General features: G+C 35.3%; 1 protein-coding gene across 1 annotated transcript in view; it reads right to left on the bottom strand.

The window, feature by feature from the left end:
- The window catches only part of LOC107461023 (BEACH domain-containing protein B), a 30,678-nt gene extending 10,802 nt beyond the window's left edge, over nt 1-19,876 (bottom strand). Inside the window, 24 exon segments of the mRNA XM_021128868.2 lie at nt 57-248; nt 464-719; nt 4,954-5,142; nt 5,290-5,614; nt 5,720-6,158; nt 6,618-7,015; nt 7,018-7,099; nt 7,293-7,466; nt 8,343-8,579; nt 8,870-8,911; nt 9,117-9,272; nt 9,728-9,877; nt 10,004-10,162; nt 10,294-10,758; nt 11,430-11,745; nt 11,909-12,370; nt 12,749-12,817; nt 13,220-13,442; nt 14,350-14,670; nt 15,101-15,277; nt 15,965-16,184; nt 17,308-17,371; nt 18,935-19,252; nt 19,717-19,876. Of these exon segments, the coding sequence (XP_020984527.1) occupies nt 57-248; nt 464-719; nt 4,954-5,142; nt 5,290-5,614; nt 5,720-6,158; nt 6,618-7,015; nt 7,018-7,099; nt 7,293-7,466; nt 8,343-8,579; nt 8,870-8,911; nt 9,117-9,272; nt 9,728-9,877; nt 10,004-10,162; nt 10,294-10,758; nt 11,430-11,745; nt 11,909-12,370; nt 12,749-12,817; nt 13,220-13,442; nt 14,350-14,670; nt 15,101-15,277; nt 15,965-16,184; nt 17,308-17,371; nt 18,935-19,053 (5,235 nt within the window). The 5' untranslated portion in view covers nt 19,054-19,252; nt 19,717-19,876.
- Nucleotides 19,877-20,101: the final 225 nt, after the last annotated feature.

The following is a 20,101-nucleotide window of genomic DNA, read 5'->3' as shown; positions in this document are numbered from 1 at the left end:
GGTTGTCAACTGTATCAACAAATATATAAATAAACACGAACTAACAACGGTCATACCATAAAAGCTTCAATATTGGAAGGATTTGAATCAAGAAGATCAAGTAGATCTCTGATAATTTTAATTTTTGCAAGTCCATCTTCACAGCCAGACAGATATCTGAAAATCAGTGGCAACATTTGAGGAAGTAAAAAATGGGTAGTAATGCCCTTGCTTCTGACCCTCTCAAATTGGTTGTTCCTTTGTAAAACCTGTAAGCCATTAGTTCCTTCCATGATTAACAGAACATGACAACAAATAATAAATAGCCAAATTCCGTAGTTTGCAATATTACTGTACTTGAATTCATTTTTAAGTACACGACCCAAGGCTTGCAAAAGGAAGCAGTGCCATTCCACATATGATTATTGTCAGAATATACCAAATTAGAGAAAAGAAACATGAGGGGGTCTATATTCCACATTACCTGCTTGGGGCTAGCACCACCAAGAAGAACATCAAATAACGTGGCACAGAGATTATCAGTCTGTGGAAAGTAGAACAGTCTATCAGATATAGCTAGGAAAATTGGTTGCATTCTGTTTTTCCTTTGGCCTTCATTAAGAGATCTAGGTCGTCCCATTGGGAGGTTGAAAAATCTTGTTCCCTTCTTCTCAGATGGTAGCCCAACTAAAAGCCTTCCTATGAACTGTAAGCTCAGTAACCTGATGGATTCAGATTCTCTATGATAACCAAGAAAAAAATGAGAAAATATAAGAACCTGATATTTATAATGCCTACTTTTTTACAACTATATATGTAAACTCAAATCCATAAACTAGTTGACCCTTTTTTTATTATCAAAAAAGAAGATATATCAATGAGCCCAGTAATATTACCCAAAACTACCAAATGGCTGCAAATTGATAATAATACTGTTGGAAAGTGTAAAATGGTTGTTGCCTAAGAATTAGAAATTCAGACACTATCCTCCCTTTTCGTTGTTATTTTCCATACTGTTGTTACTTAAGGAGGATTACTTATCCTCCCCTCTCAGCATAAATTTTTCTGTTAGTAGTAAAACAATTTTTAATAACTCCAAACCCGGATAAAAGAGGAGGGTTGTGTTAGGCATTCGACAACCAACATAAAAACTTAGTCGAATCTTCATGACATTGATCAGAGATGTTATTCCTTTAAAGCTAGGTCGTTGCCCAGAAGCAACGCGTTGTACGGCTCGCGTACAGTGTCAATGAGCAAGAGTCGCTGCATCGGTGCCCGGGTGTAGTGTTAAATGAGCAAAGGTTCTCACGTTTTTGTGAACGGACGATGGTAAATAAGTTAGTTCACAAAGAAAAAGATAAAAGGCAAAGGTCAGAGTAACAGAAAATTGAGATTTGGGACATGGAACATAGGCACTCTAACAAAAAAATCTATGGAGGTAGTAGATACCATGATAAGAAGGAAGATTAACATCATGTGTCTACAAGAAACAAAATGGGTCGGCGCAAAGGCTAGGGAGTTGGATACCTCCAGTTTCAAATTTTGGTATACAGGAAAGGTGAAGAATAAGAATGGGGTAGGTATTATCGTGGATAAGCAATAGAAGAAGGACGTAGTGGATGCCAAGAAGGTGAGTGATCATATCATCTCTATCAAACCTGTGGCGGAAGGAGGTAGTTTTCATGTGATTAGAACCTATGCACCACAAGTAGGTTCGGATGAGCAACACAAGATAAAATTTTCTTAGGAGGAGATTTAAATGGCCATATTAGAAGAAAAGTGATGAAGTATGGAAGTATTCACAGAGGTCATGGTTTCGGGGTGGTCAATACCGAAGGTAAAACTATTTTGACTTTTCTTCGACCTTTGACCTTCTCATCGCAAATATATGTTTTAAAAAGAGAGATGAACATCTTATAACCTATAGGAGTGGCATGACAAGCTCTCAAATCAACTTCTTGTTGAGGAGAGTCGACCGAAAATTTTGCATTAATTGTAAAAGTATTTCGGGCAAGAGTTTAACAACACAACATAAAATGCTCGTCATGAATTTTCACGTTGAACAAAAGTTGAGGAAAAGACGTCATACGAAGAACTTGGCAAATAAAAGATGAGGAACAAGGAAATTTCCTTAAGACAGGCAGAAGAAGAGGCAAAGTGGGAAGGGAATAGAAGCGCGGAAGAGATGTGGAGGGAGATAATTGGGAAAAATATAAGACGGCTAAAAAAGAGACAAAAGTGGCTGTAAGTGAAGTAAGAACAAAAGTATATGAGGGTCTCTACCAGTCTTTAGGCATGAAGGAAGAAAAAAAAAGTATGTATAAAATCGCAAAGAGTCGTGAAAGAAGAACGAGAGACTTAGATCAAGTTAAGTGCATAAAAGATAAAGACGGAGAGGTTTTGGCTCAAGATGAGAAGATCAAAAAAAGGTGGAAGAGCTACTCCTATGAGTTAATTAAAGAAAAACAGAAGACTCTTCCGAGCCTTGGTCCTTGGTCGGTTATGCACGAAGAAGAAAAATCAAAATTTCGATTACTATCGAAGGATTTGAGACTTCGAGGTAAAAGAAGCTCTAAAACGGATAAAAAGTAGCAGGACAATAGGATCCGACAATATTCTGATTGAAATTTAGAAGAGCGTTGTAGAGAAAAGTATCAGTTGGTTAATCAAACTTTTCAATGAGATTTTAAGGTAAAAAAAGATGTCAGATAAGTGGAAAAAGAGCACATTGGTACTTATCCACAAAAATAAGAGGATATACAAAGTTGCAAAAACTATAAAGAAATCAAGCTCATGAGTCATACCAAAAAGTTATGGGAAAGGTGATGAAACGGAAGCTGAGACAAGACATAAGTAACAGAGAACCAATTTGGTTTTATGCCAGACAAATCCATCACTTAAGCTACATACATGTTAACAAGGATGATGGAAAAATATCATAATAATAAAACAGATCTACATATGGTATTTATTGATTTGGAAAAAACGTAGGATAGGGTGCCAAGAGAGGTCTTATGGAAAGTTTTGGAAAGGAAAAGAGTAAGGATCGCATATATTCGTGCAATTAAAGAATTAAAGACATGTATGATGGGGTTACAACTAGTGTGAAGACTCAAAGTGGTGTGACAAAGAAATTATCTATTGGAATAGAATTACACCAATGATTATTCTTAAGTCCATACATTTTCACATTAGTCTTGAAAATATTCACAAAGTAATATTCAAAAACATGTGTCATGGTGCATGCTTTTTGCCGATGATGTCGTCCTTATAGGAGAGTTAAAGAAAGACCTAAATAAGAAGTTGAATTTATGAAGAGAAGTTCTAGAAGTGTATAATATGCGCATAAGCCGTAGCAAGACAGAATATATGGAATGCAAATCCGGCCGCCGAAGGAAAAATCCTAATACAAAGGTGGAGATCGGAGATATTGAACAGAATGTAAATCATAGGATTCAAGCAGGTTGGTCAAAATAGCGGAGTGCGTCTGATTTTATGTGACAAAAAAGTGTCTTTAAAACTTAAAGATAAACTCTATCGCACTGCTATCAAACCGGCTATGCTTCATAATACAGAGTGTTGAGCAGCCAAAAGAGAGCACGAACATATTAAGTATGGCAGAGATGAAAATGTTGAGATGAATGAGTGGTCATATACAATTGAATATGATAGAGTTGCAATAGCACCTATTGTGGAAAAAATTGGTAGAATCACGTCTCAAGTGGTTTGGATGAGATGAAAGATGGACAAGGAGTAAAAGATAAAGAAAGACCTACGAAGACTATCCATGAAGTGGTCAAACAAGATTTATATATGAATGATCTCTCTGTAGACATGATACATGATAGAATTCATTGACGTCGTTTGATTTATGTAGCCAACCTCACCTAGTGGAACAACGCTTTGTTGTTGTTATGGTAGTAGAACAATTTTTTATCAACCTCTACCTTTTATTTATTTTTTTTCTTTTTTTAATCATTGGAAAGGACAAAAGACCAAAGTGCACAAAGAAAAGCCAGACTCTACCCTCCAACACAGACCAAAAATATTGATCTAAATGAAGTGATGCACATTTTTGTGCTTATATACAAAGGCAGTAACTTGTGCAGCAAGCTATCCCAGGGGTACAATAGGTATTTCAAGACTTAAGTTTGTTCCTGCTACTACAACAGGCAATTATCCTTGCTGGCAAGGGTAGTTCTAACTACCTATCCTTTGCATTATTCCTAGCTTGCTCTGTTTGGTATTAAATCCCCAAGAAAAACCCTACAGTTCTGATGTGGAATGCGCTCAAGCCACAACAACCAAAGCAATTTCCACTCCATCAAATCATAAATCCATGACCTAGATTAAAATCCCAATTACTTGCTTCCAGCCAAAAACATATTCATTCAACAACAAACAACAACAACAACTACAAAGCCTTATCCCACTAGGTGTGATCGTCCATCTCAACATCCTCATCTTTGCCACATTTAACTTATGTTCATGCTCATCTTTTGCTGCCCAACACTCTGTTCCATATAACATAGCCCGTCTAGTGGCAGTGTGATAAAACACAAATACACAGTGGAAGAAAAATCATCAGAGTCATGACATATAACGATAATTATAGTATTGGTGTGCATCAATGGAAGAGAGAGAAAGCTCAAGGCACAAGAGAGAAAAGTGAGGTAGATTACAATGTGTGTGTGTGTGATAGAGAGAGATAGGAAGTGAGAAAGTTAGGAGATAAGACAAAGAAAAGGAAAAAAAAAAAAAAGAAGTAACCATTATATTAACTGGGCAAAACTTACCTTTAGAATTGGGGGAAATTTGACTCTCTAATACAAACCAAAAAAATTTTTTCTGAAAATTTATCCTAGAACAATTTACTGCCTTTTTAACACTGACAGTGATGTATAATGTAATTTGATTCATGAAAGTTCACAATCTATTAGGAATTTCATGGAAAAAATTGTAAGTGTGACATACCGCTGGAGAAGATTGACAAAAACCTGACTACCACCAATGATATTAACTTGCTCGAGAAAAGAAGCAAGCAATGGTTTCTGGGAAACAGCACGAATAACCATGTGCAAGACATCTTCAATACAAGTCATATCTTGACTTGTCTCAAAAAAAGCTATAAGAGCTTTTATGTCGCCTGCAGCAATGTTCTGCCTGCATATATCAAGAAAATGAAATTTATAATTATAAATCAAGGAATAAGTGGAATTAATAAACTATGGTGAATTATTATAGAGGAGAAAGATGAGAGCAAATTAAAAGGTATAAATATGAAAATTAATCAATCAAAAGAAACTATACCTGAGACTCATTTCACCAAGACTTAACAAAAGAAGACGGATCTTATGTATTTCTTCTACACCAGGTCTCTGCTCAGTATTTCCTTTGCTAGGATGTTGATCAGGGTTACTTCCAGGAAGGAATCGAGACTTGACATTATCACAATAGAATTGGTGAATTATGTCAAGAACACGTGGAAGCCGGCACAAACTCCTCAGTAATCGAGGATCGCTATCAAATTGTTGAATCAGAAACATGTATAGTTCTCGTTGCACCTTGTAAATTGCGTAGACCCAGATAAGAGGATTAAGAAATATGCTAGAAATAGCCTCCTTCACAAGCAATTCTGCTAATCATGAGAAGAATCAGAAAGGAGCATAGACCAAAGTTGTGTGCCGACAGAAAATATTACCAAAGTTGGATGTAACATAAGTTTAAAAAGATAACATACCAGAGTTAGAAACAACATTAAAAAGATGCTTCAATGCAGAAAGAGTCTCCATATTAAGTTCTCGTGGAGGAACTGATTGTAACAAGAATCCCAGGACAGAAAATCCAGACACAAGATACATCTGTTGTTGATTTGCTAGGTTCTCATCTATAAGAGAAGCAATCAGCTCAATAACCTCGGTCATCATATATTCCCTCATTGTCTGTGCTACTAATGTCTTTTCATATTCTCCCACCTTTTCAATTTCAAATTTACTACACTGTGTCTGGGCGATAAGCGGGAAAAGCACAGATACGCCACCGACACAATATATTATTTGCTGCAGCAAGCGTCGTGAACATAACTGAGTTCCACCAATTACAGCCGCCTCAAAGGAATTCTTCTCCAATGCCTGACTCATTATTGGTGAAACATTAAACAGCATTTTGCCAACACTTGCCTGAAAAAATTAATAAAGACATTCAGAGACTCAACTTTAGAACAAATATGGCTTAAACATACTCTTTCGATTCAAAAAATAAATAAATAAATAAAATAAATACAAAGAGAACAAAATCATATACATGTACAGATAATCAGGTGACTTGAAAGGTGAGCTATGAATCTAGAAGAAGCAGAATCTGTTATACAGTTAGAGTAGGTGCCAGCTTGTATAGATCTTACAACTAACTTAAGTATGAGAAGTTTCTTCTACCCCTTTGTACTAGCTTACTGAATAAGCTACTCAGCTATGTATACAAGCAGTGAACTGAGCTCAGACTCAGTAATGAAATAACATAATAAATATTCACTCTCAACTCCTTCTTCTCTCTTATAACTCTTCTCTCCTCTCCCTTTCTCAAACTCTATCAACAGGCAATGTATAGAAGGAAAAAAAATTACAAAAAAAATTAAGGACCTGAGCATTGAGTCCAAAGATGATTTTTGATGCAAGACCATCTTTTACATCAAGAATCCCACTGGGTAACTTATCACCACAAAGTGGTAAAGCTTCATTATCAAGGAATGAATACATATAACTGGGTCCCAGAGAGTAGATACTCTGAACTTGTTCAGCAGAAAGGGCGTCGTTAAACAAATAAATGGGGCCAATTTGGCCAAAAAAAGGGCCCGAATCTCGGATTGATTCAAAGATGAGTGCATTGTCTTCATAGTGAGGCATCTTAATTTTTGAACCAACCGTACAACTTGTTAATGATTCACTCACTTTAGCATACCTGAATAAACAAAGCATGTAACTCAAGTCATAGCGACACAAAGGTCAATTCGTCAAACAGTATAAATTTTTAATTGATTGCTATGAGTTATGCAAAGAAAATGCCATCTACTCCTAACTAGATTAACATTCAGGTCCACACGCTGTTTCTTTAGGTTAATTGACTGCAACATAGAAAAAGAGGGGTGGGGGAGACGGATAAAGAGGGAAAAAAAAATATCAATGTTAAAATAATGTTAGCAAAACCCAAAATAGAATGAATGGAAGATCAGACCAACTAAACCAACACAAATAAATGCATAATCAGAACCCAATCTTAGAAAATGAAGAAGCTTATCTTAAGATTTGTTTTCCTACCTCATAAGTTAGCTTCTCCCTTGCAAGCACAGCCAAGGTTCCTTTTCCACTTTCCGTAAGAAAACTGAAAAGACCCATTGTTCCATTTTTAGGGAAGTTCTCAATCCTGAGCCAGCAGGAAAAAGAAAAACCCTTATACATAGGCCACTGCAGAGGTGTTTTAAGAATGATACCCTACAAGGATTTGAAAACAATGAGATAAAGGTCCCATAGCAATAAGAACGATACAAAATTACATTTTACATTAGCACATACAAAAGTAATTCTGCAAAAGAAAAACGCATGCAGTTGAAACATCCATTTGAAAAAAGCAAATACTTCACAAATAGCATACAGCATCAATTAACAGCCAACAAAACAGTACGTCTTAATTCCGTAAATGTCAGAATCAAAACTGAAGCTCAAAAAGAACCTTCTGTATAATTATTTTGAGTACACGTCTTCTAGTAAGATTCACAAACAACAGTAAGTCAAAGTAATTCAAAGCTACAACAAAAATGTGAATGATATAGGGTGAGTTTGGTCAAGTCTGTACCTTTCAAAAGTTGTCTATGTTTCTTGGCTTTTCAAATATTAGCAAAAGTTATAACAGTTATGTTCTGTAAAACAAAATATAAATGGCTTTCCATAAACAATACAAGAGTTTGGTGAAATAGCTTTTAAAAAATTAAAATGACTTTAATAGATATTAACGTAATAAGAAATAAGAACAAAAGAAGACAGTTATTAATATATAAAATTATAATAGATTTTTTTTAATTTTGAAAAACACAAGGTAATTGTGAAAACTATCTTCATAATCATAGATGCTTTCAAAAATATTCATAGCTTTTAAAAGCTAAAAGTACAGGCACATAATATTTTTTAATTAACCAAACACAAAATGACATGCTTTTGCTTTTGAAAATCACAAATATCTCTCCAGTAAGCTTACCAAACCCACCGATATTTAAGTGAGATTACTCTCAGAAGCTCATTCAGATTTCATATCCCTGGTTCTATTTGTATTTGTCATAAACCTTCACAAAAGAGAATAGCTTGAGTACTTACGGAATCACTTCCATCAAGATCAAAGAATGCAGTTGGCCCCTTCTCATGTAGCATTGACAAGAGACTTGTCAACAAAACAGAGCAGTATTGTCTCCTCTTCCCAACTTTCTCACTTCGCAGTAGAGCAAAGATTTTGCGGATGTCCTTGCCGGATATACTATGCCCACTGTTGGAGATGGAATCTCTTAGCAGTTGCTGAAACATGTCTAGTCCATAATGCTGCAAAGACTCACTGCTCTGCCCAATCACAAGACAGCAAGAAATAAAACAGATGGTATTATTTTCTCAAAATGAGATTAATCAAAGGAAAACTCTAGGGGGCCAGCAGTTTTATTGAATTTTGCAGCAGAGAAAGGTGAGCTATTGGATGAAATCTCACACCATCAAATTATCATTGATGGCTAGTTGATGGCTAACAATCACAAAAATTGCTGGCCCCCTAGCATTGCTCTTAATCAAATACTCAAAAAGTTATCAAGAAAATTAACAATTGACGAAGAGAAGGCAACGGAAAATGAATTCCAAACCTTTTGCAGTACAGATAGATATAATATTATTACATCTTCATTCTGAAATCAAAAATGCAAAAACAGAACAATAAGTAAAATACTATCATAAAATTTCAATAAATTACAATAGTTCTAAATACATAACATGCTGCATTTTGTGCAACAAATGCCACTTTTGGAAGCCATGCTCTAGGAATAGGAATCAAAAACGAAAACAATGCACATTCACCAAACAGTTTTTGGAAGCCATGCTATAGCATATCACCTTAATCTTTGGACTAGTATTGATGTCAAATTTTCCGTCAAAAAGCATATCAAGCAATTCATCTAGAAAGCTTTCACTTGAATGCCAATGGCAAAAATCTAACAGAAGACTCTGCATTGTCTGGTAACCCTTTCCAGCAAGTGCTCTAAATGCAGCCTGGAAGCAATTAAAAAATACGAAGTGAATTTCTAAGGGAGATACAATGATATAATTCAAGTGAAGGGTGAGGTGAAAAGAAAAATAAATATATAAATCCAACCTGGTTAAAATGAAAAAAGGATTAGACCTGACTTAAACAAATGATGCTTATTGATATTTGAATCATCAAATTGGCAATCAGCGCAAATATTGGAAACCAAATTTTCATTATTCATCATTCATTCAATTTGAACAAAGAATATTTTATTTTAGTTTGAAAAAGATTAAGCAATTAAAACAGCAAATATGATCACATTACAGTAAAGGAAAACAAAAGAATTCACTTTTGGATTAAGAAACAGCAATTTGAATTTTGATGCCACTTGTGCTTGTGTCAAATAAAACAATAAAGAGAAAGACATTGATGCCAATAACTAAGGAAACGAAACACAAATTAAAAAGAAAATCAGTACCTTTGAAGCATCATTACTTGCAAGCAGACAAGTGAGTGTTTGGAGGACATTCAAAACTAATTTCTCCCTATTTGGCTCATCAAGGTTGCTGTTAAGCAGCGATACAACATGCAAGAAGCATTCCCCGTCACGAAATAGAGCTTGATAGTACTGAAACAATACAAATCCCACCCACCCCCAAACAAACAAACAAAAAAGAAAATCAGTTAAATTGCCAGATGCATGTGAAGACGTTAGCAAAATATAGTTGGGACAAAAATTAATGCTGGAACATACTGCTTGGTTAGCCTGTAGCAAATCTCTCATCCCACCCAACAAATCAATAGACAGATCAACAAAGCTTTTTTCCCGTTCTTTTATTTGAGTGAACACTTCTAAATACTTAGAGCATAACTGTAACATTGCTTTTTTATCTTCCTCAGAGTGTGGTACAATCTGTAAAAAGAGCAGTGTTAAACATAATATAATACGAAAAATTTACATAACAGTTATGGCATGCACTATGATTCCAAAGTTGCATCCTAACACAAAAAAATCACGACATATGGATACATAAAACACAATACCTTCATTAGATCAAGTATGTGTCTAAGCACATCCTGTCTCAAACCTTCTACCCAAAACAAATCAAACAAGCAATCAACGCATGAAAAATTATGCAAGATCAAACTCCTAGTGTCTTCAACAGCTTCTGAGAACTTGGAAAAGAACTCCAGGCATAATTTCATACAATTAAACCAACTTTTTACACTCTCAGACAAATTGGATTTATATTGGTCATGCACCAGTGATAATAATTCCATGCTACTATTCTCATTGGAGGGGTTCATGATACCAGATCTTCTAGACTCTTGTCCTTGAACACAAGCAACCTTTAGAACCCGGGAAATTGCATTCAATGTATTAAAGGAAGCAATTGTTTTTTCTGGAGAGAGCTGCAAAATGCGAACCAAACTCCTCAAAAGAACACTAGCAATTTCAGGATTATAAGCAGAATGTTCAAGTGCATCCAGCATAGCAGACATTTCAGCCTGTCATTGAACCAAATGTAGAAATGCATTAGAAAATTCCCACATACAATTTCTGATACAGAAGAGTTAGATTGAAACAATGAGAAAGAGAGAAAGAATTACACATCACAAAGAACAAAAATGCAAGCACCATAAGACTATACATCTTTACTCAAATCAAGATAATCAATAGATAGAAATCATCAAGAAAGGCACACAAGATAACAGAGTTAGAGGTTAGTTAGAATAATGGTATCGAAATAACTGATTTCACTTTCGGAATCCCTCTCCCACAAAAGAAAGAAAAAAGCCAGCATAGTTTAGCAAAATAAAAATGGGCAGAGTCAAATAACAACATTGCTAGTGTTAAGTTAATGCAAATATGTGGTACAGGTGATTAAATATAACAATTAGTTTCGACAATGCAGCTGAGACTACATTGCCAGTGTATATCTTTCACAAATCACTACACCTCTTTGCTAAAATGGTGTCATTTCCAATCTACTGATCTATATAAACCACATGAAACTTCCAGTGATCCAGTTCATGTCACAAAAGCTCTGGACACAAGCATATATTACAAAGGTGAATCTAAGAAAAGGTGATTTGAAGCTTCTACCAAACCTCATTTTCAAATGATGGAAGTAATTATTAACAGAAAGAATCTAGGAGGGGCAAATGAGAGAACCCACCATGTTGTGTGCATTTCCACTTGAAGTGGCAGCAAACTCCACAAATGAAATTATTTCTAACTGTAGATTATTGACACCACTAACTTCTGCCATGTTGCTTACACTACTTGGAGCAGACAGTATTTCAGAATCCTCATCGTTATCAAGTATCTGTCTAGCAGATTCATCAGAAACTGATTCGAAGAAAAAGAAATTTTCTGAAAAGACAAGATTCCATATTCCCTCTTCACGGAAAATTTCAAGTAAGAGAGGAGAAGAAGAGAGAATGTCTCTGAATGCATTAAGAACTGTGTTCTGTAGAATTGTGACAAAAACCCTGCAGTAAATATGAGAAAAACAATACCACATAATTAGTTCAATACATGAAAGCACCAATTCCACGACCATAATAACAGAAATAGTTCCCAAATTACTGCTTTTACAGACTGGAACTTTAAGCAGATGTAGAAAGAAATTAACGGCCAATTAGTGAAATCAACCTTGAATAACTTGGCGACCCATTCTGACTTAAGCAAGCTTTGATGCAAGGAAATACTGCAAATAGAACTCTTATGACCCATTTGATTGACAGTTCACAATAGGCCGAAGAAATAGGCAATGACAATCGACTAGAACATACTTGGACCGTAAGAGATTTTGAGCCTTCAGGTACTAGAAGAAATGAACAAAGACCCCTGCTCAACCTTATAACATAATCATTCCAAAACTCAAAAAAGGAAACATGGGTTGGATGGCTAGCTGATGACGCAGCGGGATTGGGTTTAACACCATTCTCTTCCTTTTTAGTGTCAAGATCAAGCAAACCAACAGCCTGATGCAGAGGATGACCCTTCTCTTGCCCCAAATCTTGAAGCACAAAAGCTGGTGAACAAAAGCTATTTGCAAATTTATGCACCCTACCAATTTCACAAAGAAATTGCAAGTTGTTTGTATTTCCATAGCTGTTTAAATGTCAAGGTCTCAAGGTCACATAAAATTTGAGCAAGAGAATCAAGCACCAGGCAGTCTTCTTTAAGGAAAAAATAGGGCAACAACTACCCCATAAATTTGAACACATGCACGACGGATAATCATCCTAGCTGCCACAGAATAAAAACTAAGAAAACCATGAATGAATATTAAACAGAGAAATACAGCTCAGATTAATATGCATGTAACTTCTTGGAACTTTCATATGTAATGGTGTGGATGCAATTTTCTGCTACTTAGATTATAGATTTTAAGTAGTATAGGGATGTTTACATAAAAGGACTCATCAAAACAACTGTGCTTGCAAATTAGTAGAGCCTCAGAAATTAACATATGCGAACAAAGGATACACAGCTTCCCTCAAAACTTCCAGAGCAAGAATATGAAGCTGGAAAGTTCTCTGCAGTGGTTTATCATCCCTGCAAAACCATGACACCCATCATCAATTAATAATCCATAAAGACTCAACCTTCAAGAGGTGCAGAAGAACTGTGCAGATCATGTTCTGGCAACTGGCATATTTGGCTGGAAAGGAATGTGTGAGTACCTAAGGAAAAAGAGGGTTATGGGGAAAGAACCACTCATCAAATCCAACACCAAGCACACTTTGGACATCCCACATAATCCTAGATTTTTTGAAGGAAACTTCCTCATCTTTTGACAGTAATTGGAGTGGGGTTACCTTCCTAGCTTCTTTCAGGAAAAAGTTCTGCAAATGACCTTTTCAGATGTGGTTTCTTTGGTAGACAAGCAAAGACCTCCCCCAAAAAAAAACTACTAAACCAAAAAATAAATAAACAAACCCACTGAAGTTACATTACCTCAATCCGTCAGCCAAAACAAATTTACTGTAAACTCTAGCATAATTCGATGGAAATCCAAGACCATCCAAAAGCACTTCCAGCCCTCCAATACTTTTAAAATGATTTTGACCCCGGGGATTTAAAGCCAAGGCCAAGGATAGGATTTTCAAGCTCAAGTACTGAAGTGAATCATCCATCCACAGCTCTTTCAAGCTGAATCTTCTGATGACACGTAATAGCTCTGTGACAAATCAAGTCTGATGAATACAAATATGGACACTCATAAAAAGAAGATATAAAATAAGTCTAGATATCTAGGAGAGGTCTGTGAACATCCCATCAAATACAATCAACACGGAGCAATTAAATATCAAATTGACTTTCTCAAACTTCAAGTTGGAATAAATAGCAAATAGGTCTGTCTAACTTCTATTTTTACTCGAGAAGACTCCACCTAGACTTTTGTATGCTTACACAATAAGAGGACACAGGTGCACAAAGGCACACGTGCCCTGTCCTAATCCTCATCTCTGATTTCTGATATTACAGCAGAATCAGGGACCGAATCCATTAAAATTTATATTTTTCGTTTTTACCCACCCGCCCCCCGCGGGGGGTTTTTTCTGTTTCAGGCAACAAGATTTTAATTCCTTAATCCCACTTTTTTTTTCCACAAACTAGAAACCAAACAAGCCTAAGGTTTTTTCCTAGGTGGAGGGGGGAGCCATTAACATCAAGTTAAATTACCTTAACCATTGAGTCCTACAATTTCACCAAATTTCCAAATACTTTGTTATAAGTTAACTCCGTAACTATATAAATCTTTAATAGGTCCTTACATATAAATTTAAACTTTGGGACAAAAAAAATTATTATAGGACACCACTTACAAAACTATACAATCAACATTCCTAAAACCTATAACAACAAACAATGACCTTTGGATAATAGTTGCCAGTCACAGCCTGTTGTGAATCTATGTAAAAGTAAAATAGAAAAAATTGAAATAGACCTTCTAATGTGTGTGAAAAATCCAGTGACCTATGTATTTAACCAACTTTAAAGAATTTATTTGTACCCTCATTCATGTATAATTATTTGGAGCACATATTTTTTCCAAGTAACAAAACAATAGATTCCTACCTTACCTACTAACCAATTTAGACCACCAGCCTCCATCACAGAAACAACTGCTTTCTGTCGCCAATGTAGCCTTGCTTCAGTAGATAAATCCCTTGAACTGTTTGAAGAGCTGATTGGAGCATCAGCATGAAAAGTAATGCCTACAGGATGGCAGAACAACTCATCTTGTTTGTCTATATTATATCCTAAATCAATGAAAATATAAATGATTGACACAACATATGTCAGAATTTGTTGGAGAAGCTTGATTTTATCTGCCACAAAGACAGACAAACTTTCATCAGCAGAAAGGGCACCACTTATGGTTTTAAGTTGTACGACAGCCCCTGTAACAATTAACAAAATGAAACTAGAGTAAAAATCGACTTCAATTGTTTTTAAAATGCATATTACGATCCATTGTAACAACGAAAGTTAACTTTTGAAATGCAAGTGTGTAGAGTGGGAAGTAAGATAGATTTTAGAAAGTGAATCCTATTAAATATCAGAAATTGAGTTCATATATATACTTCTAATGGAAGTAAATCTAATTTTCGGAACCATGCCAGCTCAAAAATGCATGGCAATACAACATCCAAAGTGCAAAATAAAATACAAAATACAAACAGACAACATCATGGACTATAAAGAAACAATATGCAAAACCCAAAAATCACAAGTGGAAATATAGAAATATTTTGACATAATATCATAGAAAAGAGTTACCAAAACCATAAATTATAAGAAAAACCCTTAGACATGTAAGATGGATCATACCTTTCATTAGTGCTGTAAGTTTCTGAACCCCACCATAGTATCCAAAGACACGACAATTATATAATGAACGGGTTATAATTTTTAGTGCATCCAAAATAAAATATCCTTCAGATGTAATAAATGACTTGGTAGTGGCCCCAGATAACTCTTCTGGGGATTGCACCACGCTGGTGCTCACTGAAAAGAACAAGAGAGAACTAAAATTATTGTAAATTACTGTTAGCAGTTACGATATCAGTAACCAAAATTACAATTTTTAAGAATTCAATATCATCATGAAATCAAGTAAATGAAATGGGACTCGATTCTGACTTGGCAAATTAAAATAAGATAGTTGTTCCCAATAGGAGAAATGGGAAATAACTATAAAGCTTGTTTTCTCATTTCCATTTACTTTACATACAGACAATAAAGGCCTGATGCTTATTATTGATTATAAAATGCACTAAAGTTTAAACCCAGCCAGACTACATCTTAATCGATGTTAGTAGTAGAATTCTCAGGGTCTGACTCAATCCAAGCTAACTTAATGGGGAATGATTCCCAAACTGACTTAATACCCACACCCTGTGCCCACAACTAGACATCTAGATTGTAGCATAAACAGGACTAGACATGTATAAGTGGCAAAAAAATAATCTGTAGAATAAGCTCTAATATTACAGTGTATAGAGTGGATCTCCTCAACTCCACCTAAAGCAAGCCTGAGGACGAGCATTATCCAAGTTATTCAGAAGGCACTTCACTTTGGCCATATTTCTAGCAGATATAGACTTAAAAAGGAGGATGGAGAAGGTGATGGAGAAGAAAAAGAAGAAGAGGATGATGATGACAACGATGATGACACAATGATTTGCAACTTACACTCAGTGACCAATGAGCTTAGCTGAGTAATCTCATCAATTAATACTCGAATAACTTCAACGGGATGTCCAGCTGAGCAGCCAACAACCACATCATCAGCAGATTGTAAGTTCTCAACAGATGCAGACTCTAACAATATACCGGAATTTACAGGTTGCCAGTCCTTGTAGGCAACTACAAATTGCTTGATGAAAACGTGAAGCAACCTCTTTTTCTCCACCTAAAACATTCAGAAAATTATGTTATACGGCCAAGTTGCTAAATAAATAACTACTGTTGTATAGAGTAAGATAGAAACCATCATTATCAAGAAATACAGCAACCCACAACTGAGAAAGCACATATGCCTCATCTTCCTTTATTTAAAGGGATTACAAAATAAAATGAGTAGTCTCAGAGATTAATCCTTAATAAATTTGGAATTCGGCAAATTGGTCCTCAAAGAAATAAAATTGACAAATTAGTCCTTAATATTTTAAAATATCGTACATATTAGTCCATAATAAAAAAGGACAGTGCCGTGCACAAGCATCTCTGCCATCTCATGCAGGGTCCAAAAAAGGGCCACACACAAAGGGTGTAACGTAGACCGCCTAACCTGATAATTGCATCAGTGGTGTAATGCACGAACTTTCAGTGGCAGATTTCTGACAAGCATATTTTACAGAGTAAGATTCGATGTTTAGCATCTATTTGGTGTAAAGCTCACATTCTTTGTAGGGGACTTTCCCTCTCAGAGATGTTGAGAGATTGAAAGCTATGCTTTATAGATAAATATTTTGTTTTGTTTTTCTTTTGTATAGGGGAACCCTTATCCCCAATTTGTATCATCCTTCTTATCATCTTAATGAATCTCTAGTTTTCTATAGAAATAAATATGATAGAAAGATTAAACTGACTAGAAATTGAAAAGATAAGGGACTAACTTGTCTTTATATTTTGTTAGTGACTAACTTGCCTAATATTTAAAAAGATCAAGAACTAAATTGTCAATTCCTTTCTGTTAGGGACTAATTTATCAAAACTAAAAATTGATGGGGATTAATTTGGGTGTTCACGCAAACAAAATTATTAGAAGTGGTGAGACAACAAGATTACAAAAGAAGACAGAGAATGCACAGACAAAAAACATTTTTGAGATGAAGAGAATCGACATAGAGAATCTATCATCTGTACAAGACCAAGAAATCATAGAAAATTTAAAAGAATAACCTGGATACCATACATGACTTAAATGCAAATATATATATATATATATATATATAGCTCATGAAAAGGTTGTCAAGCTTCAGAAATTTAATGTACAATAATTATAAAACTAATTAGCATAACTCCAAGCATACCTTATCATCAACTTTCTCATATCGCTCCCATAGAGTATTTACAATTGCCTCATCACCAACATCACTGGGAAAAAGTATAAAATTAAATAGAACTCAAATGAAAGCAAAATGGATGGTAACAAGATTACTAAGATATACGCATGCTAACATATATGCATGCTAATTAAGGTCGCAACTACGGATTATGGAAAAAAACTTTTGTTTGCAGATCCTAATTAGATTAATGCTAGTGACAAGCTCTTGATGTGTAGGCTACTCCTTACTTTGTTGCCCAATATGTGTAGAATCTGCGGTTTAGATTCTGAATGGAGGTCCATCTCGTTCTATGTTGCCCTGTGTTGAATTTGCTTTGGTTCAGTATTTTGGGTATCTTTGGAGATCCATTTTGGATTGTACATGAACTTACATTAGTCTCAACTTCACTAAGTTCAGAGGTATTAGAAGTCTTACATTGTTTGAGAATATAGCAATGATAGCATTTATAAGTGCTAGGCAACCCTTAGCCCTTAAGCTAGCTTTCGGGGATGGGTTAGGCCACTCAATTCTAATAAAAGGTTTTGGCTTGTGTAAAGAAGCGAAAATTATATGGAAACCCTCATTTTTTTTCTAATGCTTTCATGTCCTTGATTGGAAGCGAATTCTAGTATCTTTGAAGATTCCTTTTCCACTATTGATTTTGTTTGGAAAAGAATTACCTATTTAGCATCCGTTAAGTGCACAGTTGATGTTCTATTTAAGGTTTTCTCTTTAGGGTTTAACATTCAAAGGGACTCCCCAGTATCGTTACACGGTCTATCCCTTTAGGTTAGCTATATGTGCTATATCTATATCCACTTTTGTAAATCTCTTCTCTTCTCATCTGTTGTTGTTGTGATTGCTAAGTTATGTAAAGTCATTCATTTGCCTATATCAACAGCTGAATCTCTTGCAAAAGATAATTCTTGATATTGTATTGCTACTTCTAGAACATTGTTCGAAAGTTCAGTATAGTTTGCCAAGACTGCAAGAATAAATAGGAGAAAATTGCTTGGCAACATGTTACTTATTATTTGGTTCATACTTCATACAGTTCAAGCAGAGTGCAAACATCTTTCAGGGTCTTGTTTCACCCATAAACATGCTTTGAGATAGGTTTATGCTGTTAGTATCACTAGCGCTCTGTTCAGGGTCATTCTACGGAGTAGCTATTGTTTAAATCCAAATGGATTTGAGCAGCTTATCCTAGTTCCTTTTGTAACTTCTACTTTGTTTTCTATCGAAACCTGAGTCATGTCCTCACCACTTGGACACCCATGGCTGCTCGTCACACTCCATATTACTAATATGATATTATATTATTACTAGCCGCCAGACGGTTTCTAACACAATTCAGCCTCTATGAACAGATCACTCCACTCAAAGTTACATAAAACTCCATTTCCAACACTTCTAGCTAATTATGAAAGAAAGCAACCTAGACCATTAGTTAAATACTTCAAGCACAACGATAGACATAACTTATGGAAAGCTACCAAACTTGAGTTTGTTGCATCTACAGATGAATGGCATGCATTGTACATCAGCATAATTTCTATATAGAAATGTTTCATTGTTAACTAATTATTATTTAGTTATATAGTGTTGTTACCTGAAGCGAATCTTTGGTCCAGGAGGAGAAAATTTTTGAGCTTGGTAACCTGAAGGTTCACCAATTTGGCCCGACGAAGTTCTTCGGATAAGGTCAGCAACACCCTTAACGATGTTCATCCTCCCTCACGGAGATCCCACTTGGCATCAAGACTTCGTGATACAATTACAAGTTTCAACGACCATTCCCGAGTGACTAAGTTTCTAGCTCAAATAATCAAGTTGAGTTGCAAGATAACAAAAAATATACAGATGCTTAAAAACCACCAACGCCACCAGGCCCACCACTGATTAAAAATGATAAAACCGCCACCCAAACCTGCTGACAAGGTAAGAAAAGTAAAGCTTCAGGAAATTAACACGGGCCAATAATGTCAAATATAAAAAATCTACTTGGTCGTAGTCACCATGCCATGATCCTTCCTTCAACTTGTGTTCTAAGGAGAAACAAACTAAACACAACATGTAATATTAACTACGAACTAACTTGAGAAAATGAGTAAATGACCAAGCAATATTCTCATACTCACTTCAACACATCCCTTTCTCAGCTGAACGAAGCACTTCCTTCACTCATTAAACAGCTCTAACATCAATATTCCTCGAGATTCTCGAAAGTTCAAAAAAAAAACTCTGAAGAGCGAGTAAATTCAAAATAGCAGATACATCTGTATCCGAATTCGACACATTTTAATTTCAATAATCCAAAATTGTGCTATTTTCGAACAACAAAAAATCACTTAATTGATAATGATCAAGATCAATAATCGATTTGAAGTGTACCTGAAAAGACGAGATGATGAAGTTCTAGGGTTTGCGATGGAGATCGGAGATAGCGATTTTTCTTTTCTTTTTTAATATATTTTTAAGATAATTCTATGAGCTTCTTTAATAGCGTCGGTAATGGAATTAGGAGAATTGTTTATCTTTATTTATTATTTATTTAGTTTTCAATATTATTCCAAGAATCAGAACTCGGACGAAATGAAGAATCCGTGTAAGAGAGGAAACTAGGAAAGTGTTGAAAAGCGAACCTTGGAAAATGGTTTAATTCCATTTTTTTCCCCTAGTGGGGTTGGTTTCCGTCAAAACGATTTTTACCAGGCTAAGAGAGCAAATATGCTAAGTAGATTTTTTTTTACCAAAAATAAGGAGACTCGACATTTGA

The sequence above is a fragment of the Arachis duranensis genome, chromosome 8 (assembly GCF_000817695.3).
Source record: "Arachis duranensis cultivar V14167 chromosome 8, aradu.V14167.gnm2.J7QH, whole genome shotgun sequence".
Lineage (NCBI taxonomy): Eukaryota > Viridiplantae > Streptophyta > Magnoliopsida > Fabales > Fabaceae > Arachis > Arachis duranensis.
Note: the sequence above shows the minus strand (reverse complement) of the source record. Positions and strands in the feature narration are given on the sequence as shown.